Here is a 23,573-nt window from a genome sequence, read left to right as displayed (position 1 = left end):
TGTGGGAGGAAGGATAAGGAGGTCACACATTCTTTAGATAAGAAGTCTCAATGGGGAAGAGTAACAGAGGGATTTGGGGGCACAGACACATACATCACTGAAAGTAGCGACAGGTTAGTAAGGCCATAAAAAAGCAAACTAAGTATTGGGGTTCATTTCTAGAGGGCTAGAATTGAAAAGCAGAGAAGCTATGTTAAGCTTGGTGAGACCACACCTAGAGTATTGTGTCCTAAGGAAGGATTTACTTGCCATAGAGGGGAGTGCAACGAAGGTTCACCAGACTGATTCCTGGGATGGGGGGGATTACATAAGAACATAAGAAATAAGAGCAGGAGTCGGCCATTCGGCCCCTCGAGCCTGCTCCGCCATTCAATAAGATCGTGGCTGATCTGATCCTGGCCTCAACTCCACTTCCCCGCCCGCTCCCCATAACCCTCGACTCACTGGTCATTCAAAAATCTGTCTATCTCCATCTTAAATATATTCAATGACCCAGCCTCCACAGCTCTCTGGGGCAGAGAATTTCACGGATTCACAAACCCTTTGAGAGAAGAAATTCCTCCTCATCTCAGTTTTAAATGGGCGTTCCCTTATTCTGAAACTATGCCCCCTAGTTCTAGATTCCCCCACGAGGGGAAACATCCTCTCTGCATCTACCCTGTCCAGCCCACTCAGAATCTTATACGTTTCAATAAGATCACCTCTCATTCTTCTAAACTCCAATGAGTATAGGTCCAACCTGCTCAACCTTTCTTCATATGACAACCCCTTCATCTCAGGAATCAACCTCGTGAACTTTCTCTGAACTGCCTCAAATGCAAGTATATCCCTCCTTAAATACGGAGACCAAAACTGCACGCAGTACTCCAGGTGTGGCCTCACCAATACCCTGTACAGTTGTAGCAGGACTTCTCTGCTTTTATACTCTATCCCCCTTGCAATAAAGGCCAACATTCCATTTGCCTTCCTGATTACTTGCTGTACCTGCATAGTAACTTTTTGTGTTTCATGTACAAGGACCTCCAGATGCCTCTGTACGCATTTTGTAATCTCTCCCCATTTAAATAATAATTTGCTTTTTCATTCTTCCAACCATTATACTCCATCTGCCAAATGTTTACCCACTCACTTTACCCATATCCGTTTGTAGATTTTTTGTGTCCTCCTCACAATTTGCTTTCCCACCAATCTTTGTACCATCAGCAAACTTGGCTACATTACACTCAGTCCCTTCATCCAAGTCATTAATATAGACTGTAAATAGTTGAGGCCCCAGCACTGATCCCTGTGGCACCCCACTAGTCACTGTTTGCCAACCGAAAAATGATCCCGACTCTCTGTTTTCTGTTAGTTAGCCAATCCTCTATCCATGCTAATATATTACCCCCAACCCCGTGAGCTTTTATCTTGTGCAGTAACCTTTTATGTGGCACCTTATCAAATGCTTTCTGGAAATCCAAATACACCACATCCACTGGTTCCCCTTTATCCACCCTGCTCATTATATCCTCAAAGAATTCCATCAAATTTGTCAAACATGATTTCCCTTTCATAAAACCATGCTGACTCTGCCTGACTGCATAATGATTTTCTAAATGTCCTGCTACTGCTTCCTTAAAAATGGACTCCAGCATTTTCCCAACGACAGATGTTAGGCTACTAACTGGTCTATAGTTTCCTGCTTTCTGTCTCCTATAACCTATGAGGAGAGATTGAGTAGATTGGCCTTATATTCCCTAGAGTTTAGAGGAATGAGGGTGATCCCATTCAAACATACACAATTCTTACAGGGCTAGACAGGGTAGATGCAGGGAGGATGTTCCCCCCGGGCTGGGGAGTCTAGAACCAGGGGTCACAGTCGCAGGATAAGGGGTCGGCCATTTAGGGCTGAGATGAGGAGGAATTGCTTCACTCAGAGGGTGGTGAATCTTTGGAATTCTCTGCCCCAGAGGGCTGTGGAAGCTCAGTCTCTGAGTATATTCAAGGCTGAGATCGATAGATTTTTGGATATCAAGGGAATCGAGGGATATGGGGATCGGGTGGGAAAGTGGAGTTGAGGTCGAAGATCAGCCGTGATCTCATTGAATGGCGGAGCAGGCTCGAGGGGCCGAATGGCCGACTCCTGCTCCGAATTCTTGTGCTCTTATATCATAAAAAGGATATAGAGGCATTAGAGAAGTTTTATAAATATAAGATAGTCACGAATAAACCCAATGGGGAATTCAGGAGAAATTTCTTTACCCAGAGAGCGGTGAGAATGTGGAACTCGCTGCCACAGGGAGGGGTTGAGGTGAATAGCATCGATGCATTTAAGGGGAAGCTGGATAAATACACAATATTCTAAATGCCAGCATCATATCAAAATGTATTCTCATAGTTAAGATTCCCACTTAATTCATCTCTCAAACACAGTGTCAGCTTGCTCCAATTGTATCACTTGTTCACGAGTCAGAGGATTGTGGGTTCAAGTCCCACTCCAGACACTTGAGCCCCATAATCCACTCCTGGTGCAGAACTGAGGGAGTGCCACACTGTCGGAGGGGCAGTACTGAGGGAGTGCCACACTGTCGGAGGTGCAGTACTGAGGGAGTGCCACACTGTCGGAGGGGCAGTACTGAGGGAGTGCCACACTGTCGGAGGTGCAGTACTGAGGGAGTGCCACACTGTCGGAGGGGCAGTACTGAGGGAGCGCCGCATTGTCGGAGGGGCAGTACTGAGGGAGTGCTGCACTGTCACAAGGGCAGTACTGAGGGGACGCTGCACTGTCGGAGGGGCAGTACTGAGGGAGTGCTGCATTGTTGGAGGGGCAGTACTGAGGGAGTGCTGCATTGTAGGAGGGGCAGTACTGTGGGAGCGCTGCATTGTTGGAGGGGCAGTACTGTGGGAGTGCTGCACTGTCGGAGGGGCAGTACTGAGGGGGAGTTGTACCATTGGAGGGGCAGTACTGAGGGAGTGCTACACTGTCGGAGGTGTCATCTTTTGGATGAGATGTTAAACTGAGGCCCCGTCTGCTCTCTCAGGTGAATGTAATAGATCCCATGGCCACTATTTTGAAGAAGAGCAGGGGTGTTAACCCCGGTGTCCTGGGGCCAATATTTATCCATAATAAAATAGAGTAACTGGTGCTTTATCTCCTTTCAGCTGCCTGGGCCGCAATCTCTGGAACTTCCTCCTGAAACATCTCCGCCTCTCTTAAGATGCTCCTCAAAACTGACCTCTTTGACCCAGCTTTGGGTCATCTGCCCTAATATCTCCTTATGTGGCTCAGTGTCAAATTTTGCTTGATAATCGCTTGTGAAGCGGCTGGGGAAGTTTTATTAATTTAAAGGCACCATATAAATGCAAGTTGTTGTTATATGTGAGATCTTGCTTTGTGGACTGTGGCTGCAACATTCGCCTATAGAACAACAGTGTGTTGGCTGTATTGATTGGGTCAATAATCACTTTGGGTCATTGTGGAAACGCAGGACTCTCCATTAGCCACACGGTTGGAGCTGGTACCTGGTTCATTTTGGTTAACTCTTTGATGTTCTCCTTTGGGTCTTCTTTCTCGCGAGCCCACATCCTCAGGTGGTATCTGTAATCCTGCGAAGCGGCCTTCTCGTCTGTGTAGAGATAAGGTTGCTTAGTGAGAGAGCAGACTTTAGCCAACAACAGAGAGCGGCGCGTAAGAAATTGTGAAGTGGAAGAAATAACTCGAGACCAAAAAGTCTCTTCAGACTGGTGTTTGAATTGAAGATGGTGCAATAGCTAAAGTTACTTGAACAGCGTGAACATAAATAACTGCTAACAGACAGGGCGAAACCTCTGACGGCCAAGAATGACCTGTCTGGCTCCAAACCTGGGAGGATAAACAGGAAAGACATGTAAAGAGGAGGGTTTCACCTAAGAGTTGAGACAAAGAACCCTACATAAGAACATAAGAAATAGGAGCAGGAGTAGGCCATTCGGCCCCTCGAGCCTGCTCCGCCATTTAATACGATCATGGCTGATCCGATCATGGACTCAGCTCCACTTCCCTGCCCGCTCCCCATAACCCCTTATCCCCTTACCGTTTAAGAAACTGTCTATTTCTGTCTTAAATTTATTCAATGTCCCAGCTTCCACAGCTCTCTGAGGCAGCGAATTCCACAGATTTACAACCTTCTGAGAAAATAAATTTCTCCTCATCTCTGTTTTAAATGGGTGGCCCCTTATTCTAAGATCATGCTCTCTAGTTCTAGACTCCCCTATCAGTGGAAACATCCTCTCTGCATCCACCTTGTCAAGCCCCCTCATAATCTTATACGTTTCGATAAGATCACCTCTCATTCTTCTGAATGCCAATGAGTAGAGGTCCAACCTACTCAACCTTTCCTCATAAGTCAACCCCCTCATCCCGGAATCAACCTAGTGAACCTTCTCCGAACTGCTTCCAAAGTATATTCTTTCGTAAATATGGAAACCAAAACTGTACGCAGTATTCCAGGTGTGGCCTCACCAATACCCTGTATAACTGTAGCAAGACTTCCCTGCTTTTATACTCCATCCCCTTTGCAATAAAGGTTAAGATACCATTGGCCTTCCTGATCACTTGCTGTACCTGCACACTAACCTTTTGTGTTTCATGCACAAGTACCCCCAGGTCCCGCTGTACTGCGGCACTTTGCAATCTTTCTCCATTTAAATAATAACTTGCTCCTTGATTTTTTTTCTGCCAAAGTGCATAACCTCACACTTTCCAACATTATACTGGCTTCGATCTGCCAAATTTTTGCCCACTCACTTAGCCTGTCTATATCCTTTTGCAGATTTTGTGTGCCCTCCTCACACATTGCTTTTCCTCCCATCTTTGTATTGTCAGCAAACTTGGCTACTTTACACTCAGTCCCTTCTTCCAAGTCGTTTATATAGATTGTAAATAGTTGGGGTCCCAGCAGTGATTCCTATGGCACCCCACTAGTTACTGGTTGCCAACCTGAGAATGAACCATTTATCCCGACTCTGTTTTCTGTTCGTTAGCCAATCCTCTATCCGTGCTAAAATATTATCCCCAACTCCGTGAACTTCCCAACCCCGTGAACTTTTATCTTGTGCAGTAACCTTTTATGTGGCACCTTGTCAAATGCCTTCTGGAAATCCAAATACACCACATCCACTGGTTCCCCTTTATCCACCCTGTTCGTTACATCTTCAAAGAATTCCAGCAAATTTGTCAAACATGACTTCCGCTTCATAAATCCATGCTGACTCTGCCTGACCAAATTTTGCTTTTCCAAATGTCCTGCTACTGCTTCTTTAATAATGGACTCCAACATTTTCCCAACCACAGATGTTAGGCTAACTGGTCTATAGTTTCCTGCTTTTTGTCGGCCTCCTTTTTTAAATAGGGGTGTTACATTTGCAGTTTTCCAATCTGCTGGGACCTCCCCAGAATCCAGGGAATTTTGGTAAATTACAACCATATCCTAGGTTAAACAGTCCTGTCCATATCCTATACCAGGCCCATCCCTAAAAAGAGAATAAAAGACCCAGAAGGCGACGATAAGAACAGTTCGTGCCACCAGCCGATCAGGACTAGTACCAGCTACTTGTCATGGTCGTATATCTATCCTGATTGTGTGTTGTGTCTGACTATATTTGAACTACTGCTCCTTAAAGTAAAATGCCTCTAACCTGTCCAATCCCAAATTTTATATGTTTCTATGAGCTCCCCTCTCATCCTTCTAAATTCCATTTGATATAAGCCTAGTCGATCCAGTCTTTCTTCATATGTCAGTCCTGCCATCCCGGGAATCAGTCTGGTGAACCTTCGCTGCACTCCCTCAAATATAAAGAATGTCCTTCCTCAGATTAGGAGACAAAAGCTGAACACAATATTCAAGGTGTGGCCTCACCAAGGCCCTGTACAACTGCAGTAAGACCTCCCTGTTCCTATACTCAAATCCCCTCGCTATGAAGACCAACATACCATTTGCCTTCTTCACCGCCTGCTGTACCTGCATGCCAACTTTCAATGACTGATGTACCATGACACCCAGGCCTCGATGCACCTCCCCTTTTCCTAATCTGTCACCATTCAGATAATATTCTGCCTTCCTGTTTTTGCCACCAAAGTGGATAACCTCACATTTATCCACATTATACTGCATCTGCCATGCATTTGCCCACTCACCTAACCTGTCCAAGTCGCCCTGCAGCCTCATAGCATCCTCCTCACAGCTCACACCGCCACCCAGCTTAGTGTCATCTTACAGTTGAACCAGTCTGCCCACAGAACTGGGAAACCGTTTCATTCCGTTATCTCTCAAGCTGGCTGGAATCACAGTTAATGCTCGCCGCAATAAAACAGGTTCTCTGCCTCACCCACCAACAACCAGCCAGACATTCGCACTGTTGAACTGCTTTCCTCTCCGCTCTGCTTTGTGTCGGCTGTGGCTCAGTGGGCAGCACACTCGCCTCGGAGTCAGAAGGTTGTGGGTTCAAGTCCCACTCCAGGGACCTGAGCACAACAATCTAAACTGACACTCCCAGTGCAGTGCTGAGGGAGTGCTGCACTGTTGGAGGGGCAGTACTGAGGGAGTGCTGCACTTTTGGAGGGGCAGTACTGAGGGAGTGCTGCACTGTCGGAGGGGCAGTGCTGAGGGAGTGCTGCACTGTCGGAGGGGAAGTGCTGAGGGAGCCCCGCACTGTCGGAGGGGCAGTACTGAGGGAGTGCTGCACTGTCGGAGGGGCAGTGCTGAGGGAGTGCTGCACTGTCGGAGGGGCAGTGCTGAGGGAGCCCCGCACTGAGGGAGTGCTGCACTGTCGGAGGGGCAGTACTGAGGGAGTGCTGCACTTTTGGAGGGACAGTACTGAGGGAGTGCTGCACTGTCGGAGGGGGAGTGCTGCACTTTTGGAGGGACAGTACTGAGGGAGTGCTGCACAGTCAGAGGGGCAGTACTGAGGGAGTACTGTCGGAGGTGGCGTCTTTCGGATGAGGCGTTAAACCGAGGCCCATCTGCTCTCAGGTGGATGTAAAAAATTCCATGGTCACTATTCAAAGAAGAGCAGGGGAGTTATCCCCGGTGTCCTGGGGCCAATATTTAACCCTCAATCAACATCACAAAAAAAAACGATTATTTGGTGATAACCACATTGATGTGTGTGGGAGCTTGCTGTGCGCAAATTGGCTGCTGCGTTTCCCACATTTCAAAAGTACTTCACTGGCTGTAAAGCGCTTTGAGACGTCCGATGGCTATGAAAGGTGCTATAGAAATACAAGTCTTTCTTTTTCTTTATCTCTCCTGCTGTGGAAGAAAACGATCTATGTCCTATTATAAAGGAAAGGGTTAAGTTCACTTTTTGCTGAGTTTGTAGAATTAGTGGAGCTAGAAAAGAAAACACCCAAACCTCTCAGATCTTAGAACAAAGGAAGTTGTAAATACATGACTATCTAGTGTTTACATGAGTTTCCAGATACCCTGCTTATCAGAAAACGGACAGGGAGAAACTATGCAAGGACAAGATAAAGTGTGCCTCCTGGAATGACCTTTGTATTTACAGGATGTATGATTAATGCTCATATGAGGAGTTTTAGATAAAGTTCTTGCTTTGATTGCATTTACAAGAATGTATGATTAATGTACTTGTGTGGTGTGTTTTAGATAAAATTCCTGTTTCAACTGTATAAAGAGAGAGCGGGTTTTCTTGTAAAACTCAAGAGTTTTGCCTCAGTGCGGACTGAGCGGACTCTCCAAGATATCTCGCTTGTAAATAAAATTCTCTCGAAGCACGACTCTGAAAGCCTCCGCCTGAGTTAATTTAAGCTAAAATTTCCTCGACACCTGCCCTCCACCCTATCACAGTTCTTCTCTCCCCTCTCTCTGCCCCCTGCACTTGCTCAAAACCGGTTCCATCTCTAACAAGGTCATTGACCTGAAACGCTAACTCTGTTTCTCTCTCCACAGACACTGCCTGACCCGCTGAGTGTTTCCAGCATTTTCTGACTTTACTTCAAAAGTATTTTATTGGCTGCAAAGCGCTTGGCGATGTTTGGAGGTTGTGAAAGGGGTTACTGAAGTGCAAAACCTTCCTTTATTGTTCTTAATGTCCACGTTTGAACACAGCTCAGAAACGTGGGCACGCACCAAAGCTCACGGACGGGCGACTCGATGGGTTTGATTCTGGTTCGCTGCGCACATCACTAAATGTCAATCCTCGGGACAAAATCTCAACCGAGTCCGCCCGGAACCCGACTGACTGACCAACTGGGTCTCGGACAGGTGATTTGTCACCGGCTCCTCTGGTGCAAACACCTCGTGTGTCGCACCGGGGTCTGACCCCGCCCAACTGCTCACCCTCCCCAAACCAGCACCGACACCAGAGAGAGAGGTCTCAGGACATGACGGGACCCAACCATGAACATGCTCCTCGCCTGGGCCCTTACTGCCGGTGGGATATAGGCGGGGGTCCCAGCACCGCTCCCATTTCAAAATTCCCATCCTCGTGTTCAGATCCTGCTCATGGCCCTCGCCCCCACCCCCTCCCTATCTCTGCAGCCCAGGCCAGCCCCACAAACACCCCCCCCCCTCCCCCGAGATGTCTACGCTCCTCCAATTCTGCCCGCTTGAGCATCCCCTGATTTCCATCGCTCCACCATCGGTGGCCGTGCCTTCTGTTGCCTGGGCCCCGAGCTCTGGAACTCCCTCCCTAAACCTCTCCGCCTCTCTACCTCTCTCTCCTCCTTCAAGACGCTCCTTAAAACCGACCTCTTTGACCCAGCTTTTGCTCACCCGGCCCAATAGCTTATGTGGCTCGATGTCAAATCATGTTTGATAATTGCTCTTGCGAGGTGCCTTGGGAATTTTTACTACAGTAAAGGCGCTATATAAATGCCAGCTGTTGTACTTGTTGTCCTGACGGTGAGGGGGGGTTTCAGTGTTTGGGAGTCAAACACTTTCCACTTCACTCATTTAGTGTCAGCTTAGAGTCAAGGTGCTGTATAAATCCTTTCTTTCAAAATTAATTGGCTGTAAAAGGATGCTGCAAGCATGCAGCAATAGTGCCTGATAAATGCAAGTCCTTTCTGATGGTACCTTTCCTTTGCTTCCCGTTCCCGTTCCCGTTCCCGTTCCCGTCCCGCACCGGCAATCCACTCCCTTCACCTCCCACATTCGCATCTGAAAGAAATCACAATCAGCAATGAGAACAAAAATACATCACCTCGGCCGGAGTATTGTGTCCAATTCTGGGCCCCGCACTTTAGGAAGGATGTGAAGGCCCGGGAGAGGGTGTCGAAGAGATTGACCGGGAATGGTTCCAGGGGATATGACACTTCAGGGACGTGGAGAGACTGGAGAAGCTGGGGTTGTTCTCCTTGGAGCAGAGAAACAGGTACAAAGACACTGTCCAGTCAGACTGTCCCAGGAATGTCTCAACACTAACGGCAGTAACGTTGCTCCATCGCCCACTGTCCCTTACAGCAAGGGGTGCCGGGAACTAGGTGGAGCGTTGGCGAAGGGAAGGGACAGTGTCGATCCCGAGACAGAATGTAGCTCTGCCCCCGGCCCCTCCCCCCGGGGGAGAATCTGTGGTCAGAGTGTTTGTCTGGTGTGTCCTACGTTTGTGTCCGCAGACTGCAAGCTCTGCCCCAAGGTGGATGCAAAGAGGATGTTTCCCCTCGTGGGGGAAACTAAAACTAGGGGGGCATAATCTCAGGATAAGGGGCCGTCCATTTAAAACTGAGGTGAGGAGGAATTTCTTCTCTCAGAGGGTGGTAAATCTGTGGAATTCTCTGCCCCAGAGAGATGTGGAGGCTGGGTCATTGAATATATTTAAGGCGGAGATAGACACATTTTTGAGCGATAAGGGAGTAAGGGGTTATGGGGAGCGGGCGGGGAAGTGGAGCTGAGTCCATGATCAGATCAGCCATGATCTTATTGAATGGCGGAGCAGGCTCGAGGGGCCGAATGGCCTATTCCTGCTCCTATTTCTTGTGTTCTTATGTTGAGCATCTTAGCTCTGTGCACGTCCCATGCACCCATCAGCCCCTGTGCTCCCCGACCTGCTCTGGCTCCCGCTCCCCCAAAGCCTCAAAATTTAAAACTCTTGTCCTCCTGTGTGTAAATCCCTCCACGGCCTCGCCCCCTCCCTTTCTCTGTAATCTCCTCCAGCCCCACAAGATCTCTGCGCTCCCGCAATTCTGGCCCTCTTACACAACCCCCCCCCTCCCCCCCCCTCGCTTCACCCCACCATCGGCGGCCGTGCCTTCAGCTGCCTGGTCCCCAACCTGGAATTCTCAACCTGAACCTCTCCGGTTCTCTTTCCTCCTTTAAGGACCTCGTACTTGGCCGGGAACTCTTCTATAATGCCAACGTGTCCCATTTAGCCCCGGGTATCACCATGGTGAATCTGCACTGCTCCCACTCCTTGGCCGATAGACCCTCCCTGAGGGGCGGGGCCCAGGACTGGACGCTGTTACTCCGGGGGGGTCTGAGCAGAGTCTGTACAGCTGTGACATCACTTCCTCCCCTGTGTATTCCAGCTCCCCCCTCGATAAAGGCTGACGGACTTTGATTACTTTTCAAACCCGGTCCGCTCGCTTTTCGTGATGTGTGTACATGGACCCCCAAATCCGTTTGCCCCTCCCACGGTTAGGCGCTAATATTTATCCCTCAGCTAGCAACCCCCCCCCAAAACAGATTAACCCAGCATTTCGCTCATCGCCGCCTGTGGGATCTTGCTGTGTGCAGGCTGCAGGGTGACTTGGACAGGTTAGGTGAGTGGGCAAATGCATGGCAGATGCAGTATAATGTGGATAAATGTGAGGTTATCCACTTTGGTGGCAAAAACAGGAAGGCAGAATATTATCTGAATGGTGACAGATTAGGAAAAGGGGAGGTGCAACAAGACCTGGGTGTCATGGTACATCAGTCATTGAAAGTTGGCATGCAGGTACAGCAGGCGGTGAAGAAGGTAATTGGCATGTTGGCCTTCATAGCGAGAGGATTTGAGTATAGGCATAGGGAGGTCTTGCTGCAGTTGTACAGGGCCTTGATGAGGCCACACCTTGAATATTGTGTTCAGTTTTGGTCTCTTAATCTGAGGAAGGACATTCTTGCTATTGAGGGAGTGCAGCGAAGGTTCACCAGACTGATTCCCGGGATGGCGGGACTAACATATGAAGAAAGACTGGATCGACTGAGCCTGTATTCACTGGAGTTTAGAAGGATGAGAGGGGATCTCATAGAAACATGTACAATTCTGACGGGATTGGACAGGTTAGATGCAGGAAGAATGTTCCCGATATTGGGGAAACATAGAAAATAGGTGCAGGAGTAGACCATTCGGCCCTTTGAGCCTGCACCGCCATTCAATGAGTTCATGGCTGAACATACAACTTCAGTACCCCATTCCTGCTTTCTCACCATACCCCTTGATCCCCCGAGTAGTAAGGACCACATCTAACTCCTTTTTGAATATATTTCGTGAATTGGCCTCAACCAAGTCCAGAACCAGGGGTCACAGTCTAAGGATAAGGGGTAAGTCATTTAGGACCGAGATGAGGAGAAACTTCTTCACCCAGAGAGTGGTGAACCTGTGGAATTCTCTACCACAGAAAGTTGTGGAGTTCAAGTCGTTGGATATATGCAAAAGGGAGTTAGATGTGGCCCTTACAGCTAAAGGGATCAAGGGGTATGGAGAGAAAGCAGGAAAGGGGTACTGAGGGAATGATCAGCCATGATCTTATTGAATGGTGGTGCAGGCTCGAGGGGCCGAATGGCCTACTCCTGCACCTATTTTCTATGTTTCTATGGCTGCCGACTTTGGCTGCATCATAACAGCAGTGACTGGCCCTTCGTTGGCTGTCCTGAGGATGTGATAGGCGCCATGTAAATGCCAGTCCTTTTTTTAGCAAAATACATTAAAACTCTCGGAACCTTCGCACTCCAGTAAACGGTTCACTGAAACAAACCCAGCCGAACATCTCAACTGAAAACCACAGCTACAAAACGGCGGGGCAGTCAAAAAAGTGAGAGAAATAGGCTTGGACTGAAATGTTCCTTTTACAAACCCGCAGGGGAGAGGTACGAATCTGCCATTCACAAACCTGAATCCCCACAGCTGAGGAGGAAATCCATGTCGGACAAGAGGTATGTCGCTATATTGTGAAAAAGGAGAAGAAGAAACGCGAGGTGAGCCAGTGAGACAAGCGGCAGAGAGTTACAAGGCCGACCGATAAACCCGCACAGATTCTCAATCAGCGTCCAACGATTGGTGCCCTCTCCCACACATCCTCTACAACTACACAGTCAACACAAAGTGGCAGAAACACACAGCAGGCATTATTCGAAAGAGAGACGTTGAATCTTTGGAGGAGCGGACTCTTCTACAGAACCCATTTCAAAAACACGAACCTGCCCCCTCCTCCGACAGGCCTGGTTGTGCATTGGCTGCTCTGCGCTACGGATTTCCACCTTTCGAGGCCGACACTCGCAGTGCAGTACTGAGGGAGTGCCGCACTGTCAGGGGGCAGTACTGAGGGAGTGCCGCACTGTCAGGGGGCAGTACTGAGGGAGTGCCGCACTGTCAGGGGGCAGTACTGAGGGAGTGCCGCACTGTCAGGGGGCAGTACTGAGGGAGTGCCGCACTGTCAGGGGGCAGTACTGAGGGAGTGCCGCACTGTCAGGGGGCAGTACTGAGGGAGTGCCGCACTGTCAGGGGGCAGTACTGAGGGAGTGCCGCACTGTCGGAGGGGCAGTGCTGAGGGAGTGCCGCACTGTCAGGGGGCAGTACTGAGGGAGTGCCGCACTGTCGGAGGGGCAGTACTGAGGGAGTGCCGCACTGTCAGGGGGCAGTACTGAGGGAGTGCCGCACTGTCAGGGGGCAGTACTGAGGGAGTGCCGCACTGTCAGGGGGGAGTACTGAGGGAGTGCCGCACTGTCGGAGGGACAGTACTGAGGGAGTGCCGCACTGTCGGAGGGGCAGTACTGAGGGAGCGCTGCACTGTCGGAGGGGCAGTACTGAGGGAGCGCCGCACTGTCGGAGGGGCAGTACTGAGGGAGGTCTGCACTGTCGGAGGGGCAGTACTGAGAGAGTGCTGCACTGTTGGAGGGTCAGTACTGAGTGAGCGCTGCACTGTCGGAGGGGCAGTACTGAGGGATTGCTGCACTGTCGGAGAGGCAGTACTGAGGGAGTGCTGCACTGTCGGAGGGGCAGTACTGAGGGAGAGCTGCACTATCGAAGGGGCAGTACTGAGGGAGCGCTGCACTGTCGGAGGGGCAGTACTGAGGGAGCGCCGCACTGTCGGAGGGGCAGTACTGAGGGAGGTCTGCACTGTCGGAGGGGCAGTACTGAGAGAGTGCTGCACTGTTGGAGGGTCAGTACTGAGTGAGCGCTGCACTGTCGGAGGGGCAGTACTGAGGGATTGCTGCACTGTCGGAGAGGCAGTACTGAGGGAGTGCTGCACTGTCGGAGGGGCAGTACTGAGGGAGAGCTGCACTATCGAAGGGGCAGTACTGAGGGAGCGCCGCACTGTCGGAGGGTCAGTACTGAGGGAGTGCTGCACTGTCGGAGGGGCAGTACTGAGGGAGAGCTGCACTATCGAAGGGGCAGTACTGAAGGAGCGCCGCACTGTCGGAGGTGCCGTCTTTCGGATGAGATGTTAATCCGAGGCCCCAACTGCCCTCTCAAGTGAACGCAAAAGATCCCAACGTGCTATTTCGAAGTTATCCCCGGTGTCCTGGGGCCAATATTTATCCCTCAATCAACATAACAAAAACAGATTATCTGGTCATTATCACATTGCTGTTTGTGGGAGCTTGCTGTGCGCAAATTGGCTGCCGCGTTTTCCACATTACAACAGTGACTACACTCCAAAAGTACTTCATTGGCTGTAAAACACTTTGGGACATGAAATGCGCTATAGAAATGTAGGTCTTTCTCCAAATCTCCAACAACAATTAAAATATGAAGGAATGAGACGTCACACTTGCAAAAGTTAATTTTCAGTGCCAGAGAGGTTGTTTGGCAGTAGTTAAGGCTTATCACAGTGCTGCCTGTCAGTCACTTTTCAATGATAAATTCTGTGTGTGTGCAAAACTGTGAACGGGCCGCACAGCCCCTTAAAGGGGCCCGGCACCCCCCCCAAAAAAATCATGGGAACATTGCTATCACGCCATTAAAAATTCATTGACACTGGAATGGATGAACCCTAACCTTTTACTGGCGGGTGTAATGGGTAGCTCGTGAGTAAGTATCGCAGCCTCACACGCTCTATGTATTTCAACGTCGTGTCTCGCGGCCAGATACTGGCACAGCGCAGCCTCAGGAGGAGCGGGGAAACTCCGACAGCAATTTCCCGATTTCCGGGTTCAACTTCGAATACCAGCACCAGTACTGGGGGGAAGAGGGAGCTCTTCTGCTGGGGTGGGCTTCACTTAAACCGGGCCGGGACCAGTGTCCTGCCGAATCGAATAACTCGGCAAGTAGACAGAACTTTAAACTAATGAAGGGGGGGTCAGAGGATTCAGGAAAAAGTAAATTTAAAAGCAGCAAGAGAAATGTAAAGGCTCTGGAGCAGGGGCAGAGTTTTGGGGTAAAAATAAACAGGAAGCGACAGAGGTTTGATGGACCTGAAGGTCTTTTCCTGCCCATCAATATGTAATCTCACTTCGTCCCTTCAGAGTTAAAAGGGTTACATTGTGAGGCCAGGTTGCATAAACTTGGCTTATATTTCCTTGAGTTCAGAGGATTGAGGTCATGAAAATGATGAAGGGCTTCAGCAGGTTAGATAGAGAGAAAGTCTAGGGGAGAGAGAGAGTCCAGAACAAGGGGAAGTCACCTTAAAATTAGAGCCAGGGGTGATGTGAGGAAGCACTTCTTCACACAAAGGGTGCTGGGAATCTGGAACTCTCTCTCCCAAAAGCTGTCGAGGCCGGGGGCCAGTTGGAGCTTTCAAGACTGAGCACCTCGAGTCTCGTCGCCGAGAGCACGCAGAAACCAAGTGCAGGCAGCGGAAGGAGCGTGCGGCAAACCTGTCCCACCCACCCACCCTTTCCCTCAACCACTGTCTGTCCCACCTGTGACAGGGACTGTGGCTCTCGTATTGGACTGTTCAGCCACCTAAGGACTCATGGTTAGAGTGGAAGCAAGTCTTCCTCGATTGCGAGGGACTGCCTACGATGATGACAGGTGGATTTGTGTTAGGAAAGGGTATTCAGGGTTATGGGGCCAAGGCGGGTAGATGGAGTTAAGATACGCATCAGCCGTGATCTCATTGAATAGCAGAACCGGCTGGAGGGGCTGAATGGCCTCCCCCTGTTCCTAACGTTCCTGTGGCTTCACCACCAGGAACAAACTGCTCGGCAAAAGCAAAGATACTGGAATCTGGAATAAAAACAGAAAACGCTGGATTTCTCAGGCAGTATCTGTGGAGAGGAAACAGTGCTAACGTTTCCGGTAAGGGTCAGCGACCCAAAACGTTAACGCCACCTTCCTCTCCCCAGATGCTGCCTGACCTGCTGAGATCATAACTAGTATTGCACAACTCACGCAGCAGTGTGACGGACAGGCTCAGTGTCTACCGCTGGCTGTTTGCTCAGAGTTTAAGTCTGAAGAAAATGTCACGTACTCAGCCAGACACTAAACTCTGAACACAAGCCGCGATCGCTGGTCTGTCCCTGCGGAAGGTGTGCAGGTTGAGCGTCCGAAATCCGGAAACCTCGGGACCGAGGCCGTTCCGGATATTTCCGGAGTTTGGAACGTCTTTGTCTGGGCAGAGGTCGGTGGGGTCAGGCAGCCGAGGTAAGGGGGAGGGAGGGGGGCCGAGGTAAGGGGGAGGGAGGGGGGCCGAGGTAAGGGGGACAGAGGGGTGGCTGAGGTAAGGGGGAGGGAGGGGTGCCAAGGTAAGGGGGAGAGAGGGGGGCTGGGGTAAGGGGGACGGAGGGGGGCTGAGGTAAGGGGGAGGGAGGGGGGCTGAGGTAAGGGGGAGGGAGGGGGGCTGAGGTAAGGGGGAGGGAGGGGGGCTGAGGTAAGGGGGAGGGAGGGGGGCTGAGGTAAGGGGGAGGGAGGGGGGCTGACGTAAGGGGGAGGGAGGGGGGCTGAGGTAAGGGGGAGGGAGGGGGCCCGAGGTAAGGGGGAAGGAGGGGGGCTGAGGTAATGGGGAGGGTGGGGGGCTGAGGTAATGGGGAGGGAGGGGGCTGAGGTAAGGGGGAGGGAGGGGGGCCGAGGTAAGGGAGAGGGAGGAGGGGCTGAGGTAAGGGGGAGGGAGGGGGGCTGAGGTAAGGGGGAGGGAGGGGGGGCTGAGGTAATGGGGAAGGAGGGGGGCTGAGGTAAGGGGGAGGGTGGGGGGCTGAGGTAATGGGGAGGGAGGGGGGCTGAGGTAATGGGGAAGGAGGGGGGCTGAGGTAAGGGGGAGGGTGAGGGGCTGAGGTAATGGGGAGGGAGGGGGGCTGAGGTAAGGGGGAGGGAGGGGGGGCTGAGGTAAGGGGGAGGGAGGGGGTCCGAGGTAAGGGGGAGGGAGGAGGGGCTGAGGTAAGGGGGAGGGAGGGGGGCCGAGGTAAGGGGGAGGGAGGGGGGGCTGAGGTAAGGGGGAGAGAGGGGGGGGCGAGGTAAGGGGGAGGGAGGGGGGGCTGAGGTAAGGGGGAGGGAGGGGGAAATCGGGGCGGGGCGAGGTCGGGCCGCCTAGGCGGGGGGAGTCCGGATTTCGGAACATTTTCCGGTTTACGGACGACCCCGTCACGGGTCGACCCGGTGTCCGGATTCCGGAACATTCCGAATGTTGGAACACCGGAGTTCGGGCGTTTAACCTGTATTACTAAAACGATTACAAAGGTTGGTGTACAGTTAGCGGAATAACCACTTTTGGGCACAATGGCGGCCAAGATCTCTTCACACAGAGGCTTGTTAAGGTCTGGAACGCACGGGCCTGAGTGTGTGGTGCAATCAGATTCTGTAGCAACATTCTACTGGCTATTGGACATGAAGAGGACTCATGTGCAGGTCTGTGGGGGAAAGAGCAGGGGGCGCAGCTCTGATTGGCTGGTTCGACCAAAGAGCCGGCATAGACACGATGGGCAGAATGGCCTCCTTCTGTGCCGTGACCTTCGGTGATTCTGACCACTGGCGCGCACAGGTGAGTAAAAGTAGAAAAAGTGAAAAATGCAAATAGGAAAGTGCTTTACACACATACCGTGCGACACGTCGGCCAAGGGATCTTCCGTGAAGTAATGAGCAGCCTCCAGCGCCGATTCCTCCTCTGGCCAAAGAGCTGGGAAAGAAACAGGGCTCGTGAAAAGGGGTGGCGATAACGGGGACTGGGTGGTGAGAGGCCACGAAGCGGGGGTTAAATGCCGTACACTGGAAACGAGCATCCTGGGAGCGTGGGTTGTATCTCACAGTGCCTGGGATTTTAATTAGCTGGATTTTCGGAGTTGATGATTTCGGGGCGGTAATGGGGGTAGGGGAAGCTAGCGCCCGGGAACAGTTTGTGCCTCAGTCAGTAACACTGGGCAGCGGGACCCTGAGTCAGGGGGCGCAGCGCTAAGGGAGGCCTTGTACACCTCTCTCGTGGGGCGTTAGGATGGGAAACTCCCATAACGAGCCGGGCCGGGAGCGCTCTCAGAGACGCCTGGGGGGGGGAGGGGAAATACCTGAAAGAACCCACAGAAACATTCCCAGAACATTGCCCACGCCACCACAACACAGATCGCAAAACAAATTCACAGGAAACCAATCGCACTTACCTCAGGAGTCCATCCCTCACCTCTCCGCTGTCGGGATGGTGGGACCGCCCTGATTTCCCCGGCGGTCACTGCGGGGCGCACGGGTCAGATGGGAGACCAAACTCGCGCCGGTGTCGCGACCGGGGGCGTTGTACACCGGGCACAGCTCTTCCCCGCGGTGCTGCTCCGCGCCGCCCCAAAACCCGACCCCGGGGATCGCCGCGGGGCGCTGGAGGCTGACCGCCCGCCCAGAACACCTCACCCCCGCCATCGCCGCCACTCCGGGGGGGGGGGGGAAACCTGCTGAGGAGCCAAAAACCTGCTCCATTATATATATATATCTGCCCCACAATGTGGGGAACTCGCACAGTCCATTCGCCGGGTGTCCTGAAGGCATCAAGAGGCAAACCATGTTTAATGTGCGACGGGAGTCACGTGTAGGCCGGACCGGGTAGGGGACTCAGGCTCCAGTCAGCAGTAAATGAGAGGTGATCTTATCGAAACTTATAAGATAAGATAATGAGGGGGCTCGATAAGGTGGATGTAGAGAGGATATTTCCACTCATAGGGGAAACTAAAACTAGGGGACATAGTCTCAGAATAAGGGGCCGCCCATTTAAAACTGTGATGAGGAGGAATTTCTTCTCTCAGAGGGTTGTAAATCTGTGGAATTCTCTGTCCCAGAGAGCTGTGGAGGCTGGGTCATTGAATCTATTTCAGGCAGAGATAGACAGATTTTTGAACGATAAGGGAGTACATAGAAACATAGAAAATAGGTGCAGGAGCAGGCCATTCGGCCCTTCGAGCCTGCACCACCATTCAATATGATCATGGCTGATCATGCAACTTCAGTACCCCATTCCTGCTTTCTCTCCAGACCCCTTGATCCCTTTAGCCGTAAGGGCCACATCTAACTCCCTTTTGAATATATCCAACGAACTGGCCACAACAACTTTCTGTGGTAGAGAATTCCACAGGTTCACCACTCTCTGGGTGAAGAAGTTTCCCCTCATCTCGGTCCTAAATGGCTTACCCCTTATCCTTAGACTGTGACCCCTGGTTCTGGACTTCCCCAACATCGGGAACATTCTTCCTGCATTTAACCTGTCCAATCCCGTCAGAATGTTATATGCTTCTGTGAGATCCCCTCTCATCCTTCTAAATTCCATTGAATATAAGCCTAGCTGATCCAGTCTTTCTTCATATGTCAGTCCTGCCATCCCGGGAATCTGTCTGGTGAACCTTCGCTGCACTCCCTCAATAGCAGGAATGTCCTTCCTCAGGTTAGAAGACCAAAACTGAACACAATATTTCAGGTGAGGCCTCACCAAGGCCCTGTACAACTGCAGTAAGACCTCCCTGCTCCTATACTCAAATCCACTAGCTATGAAGGCCAACATGCCATTTGCTTTCTTAACTGCCTGCTGTACCTGCATGCCTACTTTCAATGACTGATGCACCAGGTCTCATTGCATCTCCCCGTTTACTAATCTGTCACCATTCAGATAATAATCTGCCTTCCTGTTTTTGCCACCAAAGTGGATAACCTCACATTTATCCACATTATACTGCATCTGCCATGCATTTGCCCACTCACCTAACCTATCCAAGTCACCGTGCAGCCTCTTAGCATCCTCCTCACAGCTCACACCGCCACCCAGCTTAGTGTCATCTGCAAACTTGGAGATATTACACTCAATTCCTTCGTCTAAATCACTAATATATATTGTAAATAGCTGGGGTCCCAGCACTGAGCCCTGCGGTACCCCACTAGTTACTGCCTGCCATTCTGAAAAGAACCCGTTTATTCCCAATCTTTGCTTCCTGTCTGCCAACCAGTTCTCTATCCACGTCAGTACATTACCCTCAATACCATGTGCCTTAATTTTGCACACCAATCTCTTGTGTGGGACCTTGTCAAAAGGCTTTTGAAAATCCAGATACACCACATCCACTGGTTCTCCCTTGTCCACTCTGCCAGTTACATCCTCAAAAAATTCTAGATGGGTTATGGGAAGCGGGCGGGGAAGTGGAGCTGAGCCATGATCGGATCAGCCATGATCGTATGAAATGGCGGAGCAGGCTCGAGGGGCCGAATGGCCTACTCCTGCTCCTATTTCTTGTGTTCTTATGTAGGTGTGTGGCCGTGGAGAGAGACCTGGGGATCGGAGGCCTCGTGGTGGGGTGTGGGGGGGGGGGGGTTAGGCAGGAGGTGTGTATAAAGCCACTTACTTCATGGAAGAAGCAGACCCCACCTTGGTTTAACTGTCGGGTTTCACCCGCCCACCGACAGCTAGAAACAGAATGGACAGGGAAAAAGAGCCTTCTAGCCTCATTATAATATTTAAATTGAAGTTACACCCCCTGGGAGCGGGTTGGTCGCCCGCTCCTGCCGCCGGCAAAACCGGAAGTGGCGGGTTGGAGGCGGGCTCTGGTCGGGAATCCCATTTTTAACGCTTTAACTGGCCCCCTATGCTCCAAACCCCGCCCCTTTCTTCAGCCACAAATTCCGGCCCAGGAGTTTCATCCCACGCTGCCTTTCCTGACCACAATCCCCTGGTTCCTGCTGGGAATTGTGCGTTGGGGACAGACTGAGCCGCGACGCCTTCCACAGTGCAATATCCTGTCCGACGTTCGTTGCCCAGGGTTACAGAGGAGTATATCAGAGATGGGCAACGTACTGGAGCCTGTCCAGGGTCCCCGTGGAACTGAACTCAACCAGGAGCCAGCGCAGTCTGGGTGGGACGTGATCAAACACATAAAGGGATACGGAAGAGGAAGGGTGAATATAGCAGGAGGATCATCCATCTGATCGGAGCTTACCTGGGGGCAGGTGCAGTTTGTACAACATCTTCAGCTTCTCTATGAGGTCTCCGTGGTACATTCCACCTAGCAGACAAAAACTCCAAGTTACAAGCAGCCAGACCCTTAACGACCCATCACCTCACACTTTACCGAGTCGCTGACGAACTCCAGCAACCCGAGCACATTATCGAGGCCGACACTCCCAGTGCCGTATGGCAAGAGCAGCCGGGGCCCCGGTTTAACGTCCCATCCAAAAGACGGCCCCTCCGACAGTGCAGCGCTCCCTCAGGACTGCCCCTCCGACAGTGCAGCGCTCCCTCAGTACTGCCACTCCGACAGTGCAGCACTCCCCCTCCGACAGTGCAGCGCTCCCTCAGGACTGCCCCTCCGACAGTGCAGCACTCCCTCAGTACTGCCCCTCCGACAGTGCAGCACTCCCCCTCCGACAGTGCAGCGCTCCCTCAGGACTGCCCCTCCGACAGTGCAGCACTCCCTCAGTACTGCCCCTCCGACAGTGCAGCACTCTCTCAGGACTGCCCCTCCGACACTCCCTCAGTATTGCCCCTCCGACAATGCAGTGCTCCCTCAGTACTGCCCCTCCGATAGTGCAGCGCTCCCTCATGACTGCCCCTCCGACAATGCAGCACTCCCTCAGTACTGACCCTCCGACAGTGCGGTGCTCCCTCAGTACTGCACTGGAGTTTCAACCTAAATTTTGTGCTCAGGTCGAGTGAGCTGTCCACTGAGCCACGGCTGACACACAAGACCACGCACATTTACCCCCCTAACTGGTTGATTGCACTGGGATCTCCCTGCGCCTCCCACAGTCGAATAGCCACCCGACAGGCTTATACGAAATAGGCTCCTCGAGCCTGCCCCGCCATGCAATAAGATCGTGGCTGATCTGATCTTGGCCTCAACTCCACTTCCCCGCCTGCTCCGCATAACTCTTGACTCACTCATCGTTTAAAAATCTGTCTATCTCCTTAAATATAGTCAATGACCCAGCCTCCACAGCTCTCTGGGGCAGAGAATTCCACAGACTCACGACCCTCTGAGAGAAGAAATTCCTCCTCATCTCCGTCTTAAATGGGCGGCCCCTTATTCTGAAACTATGCCCCTAGTTCTAGATTCCCCCACGAGGGGAAACATCATCTCTGCATCAACCCTGTCAAGACCCCTCAGAATCTTATACATTTCAATAAGATCACCTCTCATTCTTCTAAACTCCAATGTGCATAGGCCCAACCTACTCAACCTTTCTTCAGGAGAGGAGTGGGAAATAGAAACATAGAAATTTACAGCACAGAAGGAGGCCATTCCGGCCCATCGTGTCCACGTCGGCCGACAAAGAGCCGCACGGCCCTCGGTCAGCAGGCCTAAAGGTTACATATAAACCTGTGAACAATGACGGAAAGGCAAAGAGCACCCAGTCCAACCAGTCCGCCTCACACAACTGCGACACCCCTTACACTGAAACATTCTACACTCCACCCCAACCGGAGCCACGTGATCTCCTGGGAGAGGCAAAAACCAGATAAAAACACAGGCCAATTTAGGAAGAAAAAATCTGGGAAAATTCCTCTGCGACCCATCCAGGCGATCGACACTAGTCCAGGAGATCACCCTGGCCGTATTCTATTCCCTGCAATACTTACCATTATATCTGCTCCGTCCAACAAAAGGTCTAATCCCAATTACCAGCTCTAGGTCTGTAACCCTGCAGGTTACTGCACTTTAAGTGCCCATCCAACCATCTCTTAAAGTGGTGAGGGTTTCTGCATCCACCACTCTCCCAGGCAGCAAATTCCAGATCCCCACAACCCTCTGCGTAAAGAAGCCCCCCCCCCCCTCAAATCCCCTCTAAACCTTCCACCAATCACCTAAAAACTATGCCCCCTCATTATAGACCCCTCCACCAATGGAAATAGACCCTTACTATCCACTATGTCCAGGCCCCTCAATATTTTGTACACCTCAATGAGGTCTCCTCTCAACCTCCTCTGTTCCAATGAGAACAAACCCAGCCTATCCAATCTGTCCTCATAACTAAGATTCTCCATTCCAGGCAGCATCCTAGTAAATCTCCTCTGCACCCTCTCGAGTGCAATCACGTCCTTCCTGTAATACGGCGACCAGAACTGCACGCAGTACTCCAGCTGTGGCCTCACCAAAGTATTATACAGTTTAAGTATAATGAGGACGTACTGAGCCCGGTGACGAACTCCTTGAAGCTGATGAGCGAGTCTCTGTTGAGGTCCAAGAGGCGGAACATGCGGCTGGCGAGGACCTGGGAGTGCGGGCCGCAGGTCCAGGGGGAGAGGGCCACGAAGAGCTCCCGGAACTGCTCGGCGTCGATGCGATACTGCTCCAGGTACGGCTGGCTGAGGTCGTGTCGGTCTGCCGCACTGCTGCTGCCGCCCCAGTAACAACTCATCATGTGCTTGGCCTGAGGGAGGGGCGGAACAAAACACCACAGATAGAGCAAAGTGTATTCACAGAGCGCAGTAAAACCGTCCCGACTCTCCTCACAGGAGCGTCATCACTCAAACATCTGACATCGAGTTCACAGGAGGAGATATCAGGACAGGTGCCCACACAGCTCGGTCAAAGATGTAGGGGCTGGATTTTCCGGTTCCTCAGTGCTCCGTTTCCCCCCCCCCCCCACCCCCGGAGTGGCGGCGATGGCGGGGGTGAGGTGTTCTGGGCGGGCGGCCAGCCTCCAGCGCCCCGCGGCGATCCCCGGGGTCGGGGTTAGCAGCAGTGCGGAGCAGCACTGCGGGGAAGAGCCGCGCCCGGTGTACAGCCGCGCCCGGTCGCGACACCGGCGCGGGTTTGGTCTCCCGTCTGCCCCGCAGCGCGCCCCGCAGTGATCGCCGGGGAAATCAGGGCGGTCCCACCATCCCGACAACGGAGAGGTGGGTGATGGGCTCCTGAGGTAAGTGCGATTGGCTTTTCTTTCAATTTTATTTTGCGATCTGTATTGTGGAGGCGCGGGCAATGGTTTGGGAATGTTTCTGTGGGTTTTTTCATGTATTTCCCCACCTCCCCCCCCCCCCAGGCGTCTCTGGGAGCGCTCCCGGC

The 23,573-nt window shown here is 51.9% G+C and overlaps 1 protein-coding gene across 2 annotated transcripts in view; it reads right to left on the bottom strand.

The window, feature by feature from the left end:
- The window catches only part of LOC139262814 (TBC1 domain family member 9B), a 112,656-nt gene that overhangs the window by 3,002 nt on the left and 86,081 nt on the right, over positions 1–23,573 (bottom strand). The window contains exons 16-21 of one of the 2 annotated variants that reach the window (XM_070877973.1): positions 22,698–22,938; positions 20,508–20,573; positions 17,153–17,230; positions 12,071–12,121; positions 9,057–9,140; positions 3,502–3,605 (exon numbers count right to left, since the gene is read on the bottom strand). In XM_070877973.1, the coding sequence (XP_070734074.1) occupies positions 3,502–3,605; positions 9,057–9,140; positions 12,071–12,121; positions 17,153–17,230; positions 20,508–20,573; positions 22,698–22,938 (624 nt within the window). The remainder of the gene's footprint in view (positions 1–3,501; positions 3,606–9,056; positions 9,141–12,070; positions 12,122–17,152; positions 17,231–20,507; positions 20,574–22,697; positions 22,939–23,573) is intronic. The other variant, XM_070877974.1, reaches the window with a different exon arrangement.

The sequence above is a fragment of the Pristiophorus japonicus genome, chromosome 4, assembly GCF_044704955.1.
Source record: "Pristiophorus japonicus isolate sPriJap1 chromosome 4, sPriJap1.hap1, whole genome shotgun sequence".
Lineage (NCBI taxonomy): Eukaryota > Metazoa > Chordata > Chondrichthyes > Pristiophoridae > Pristiophorus > Pristiophorus japonicus.
Note: the sequence above shows the minus strand (reverse complement) of the source record. Positions and strands in the feature narration are given on the sequence as shown.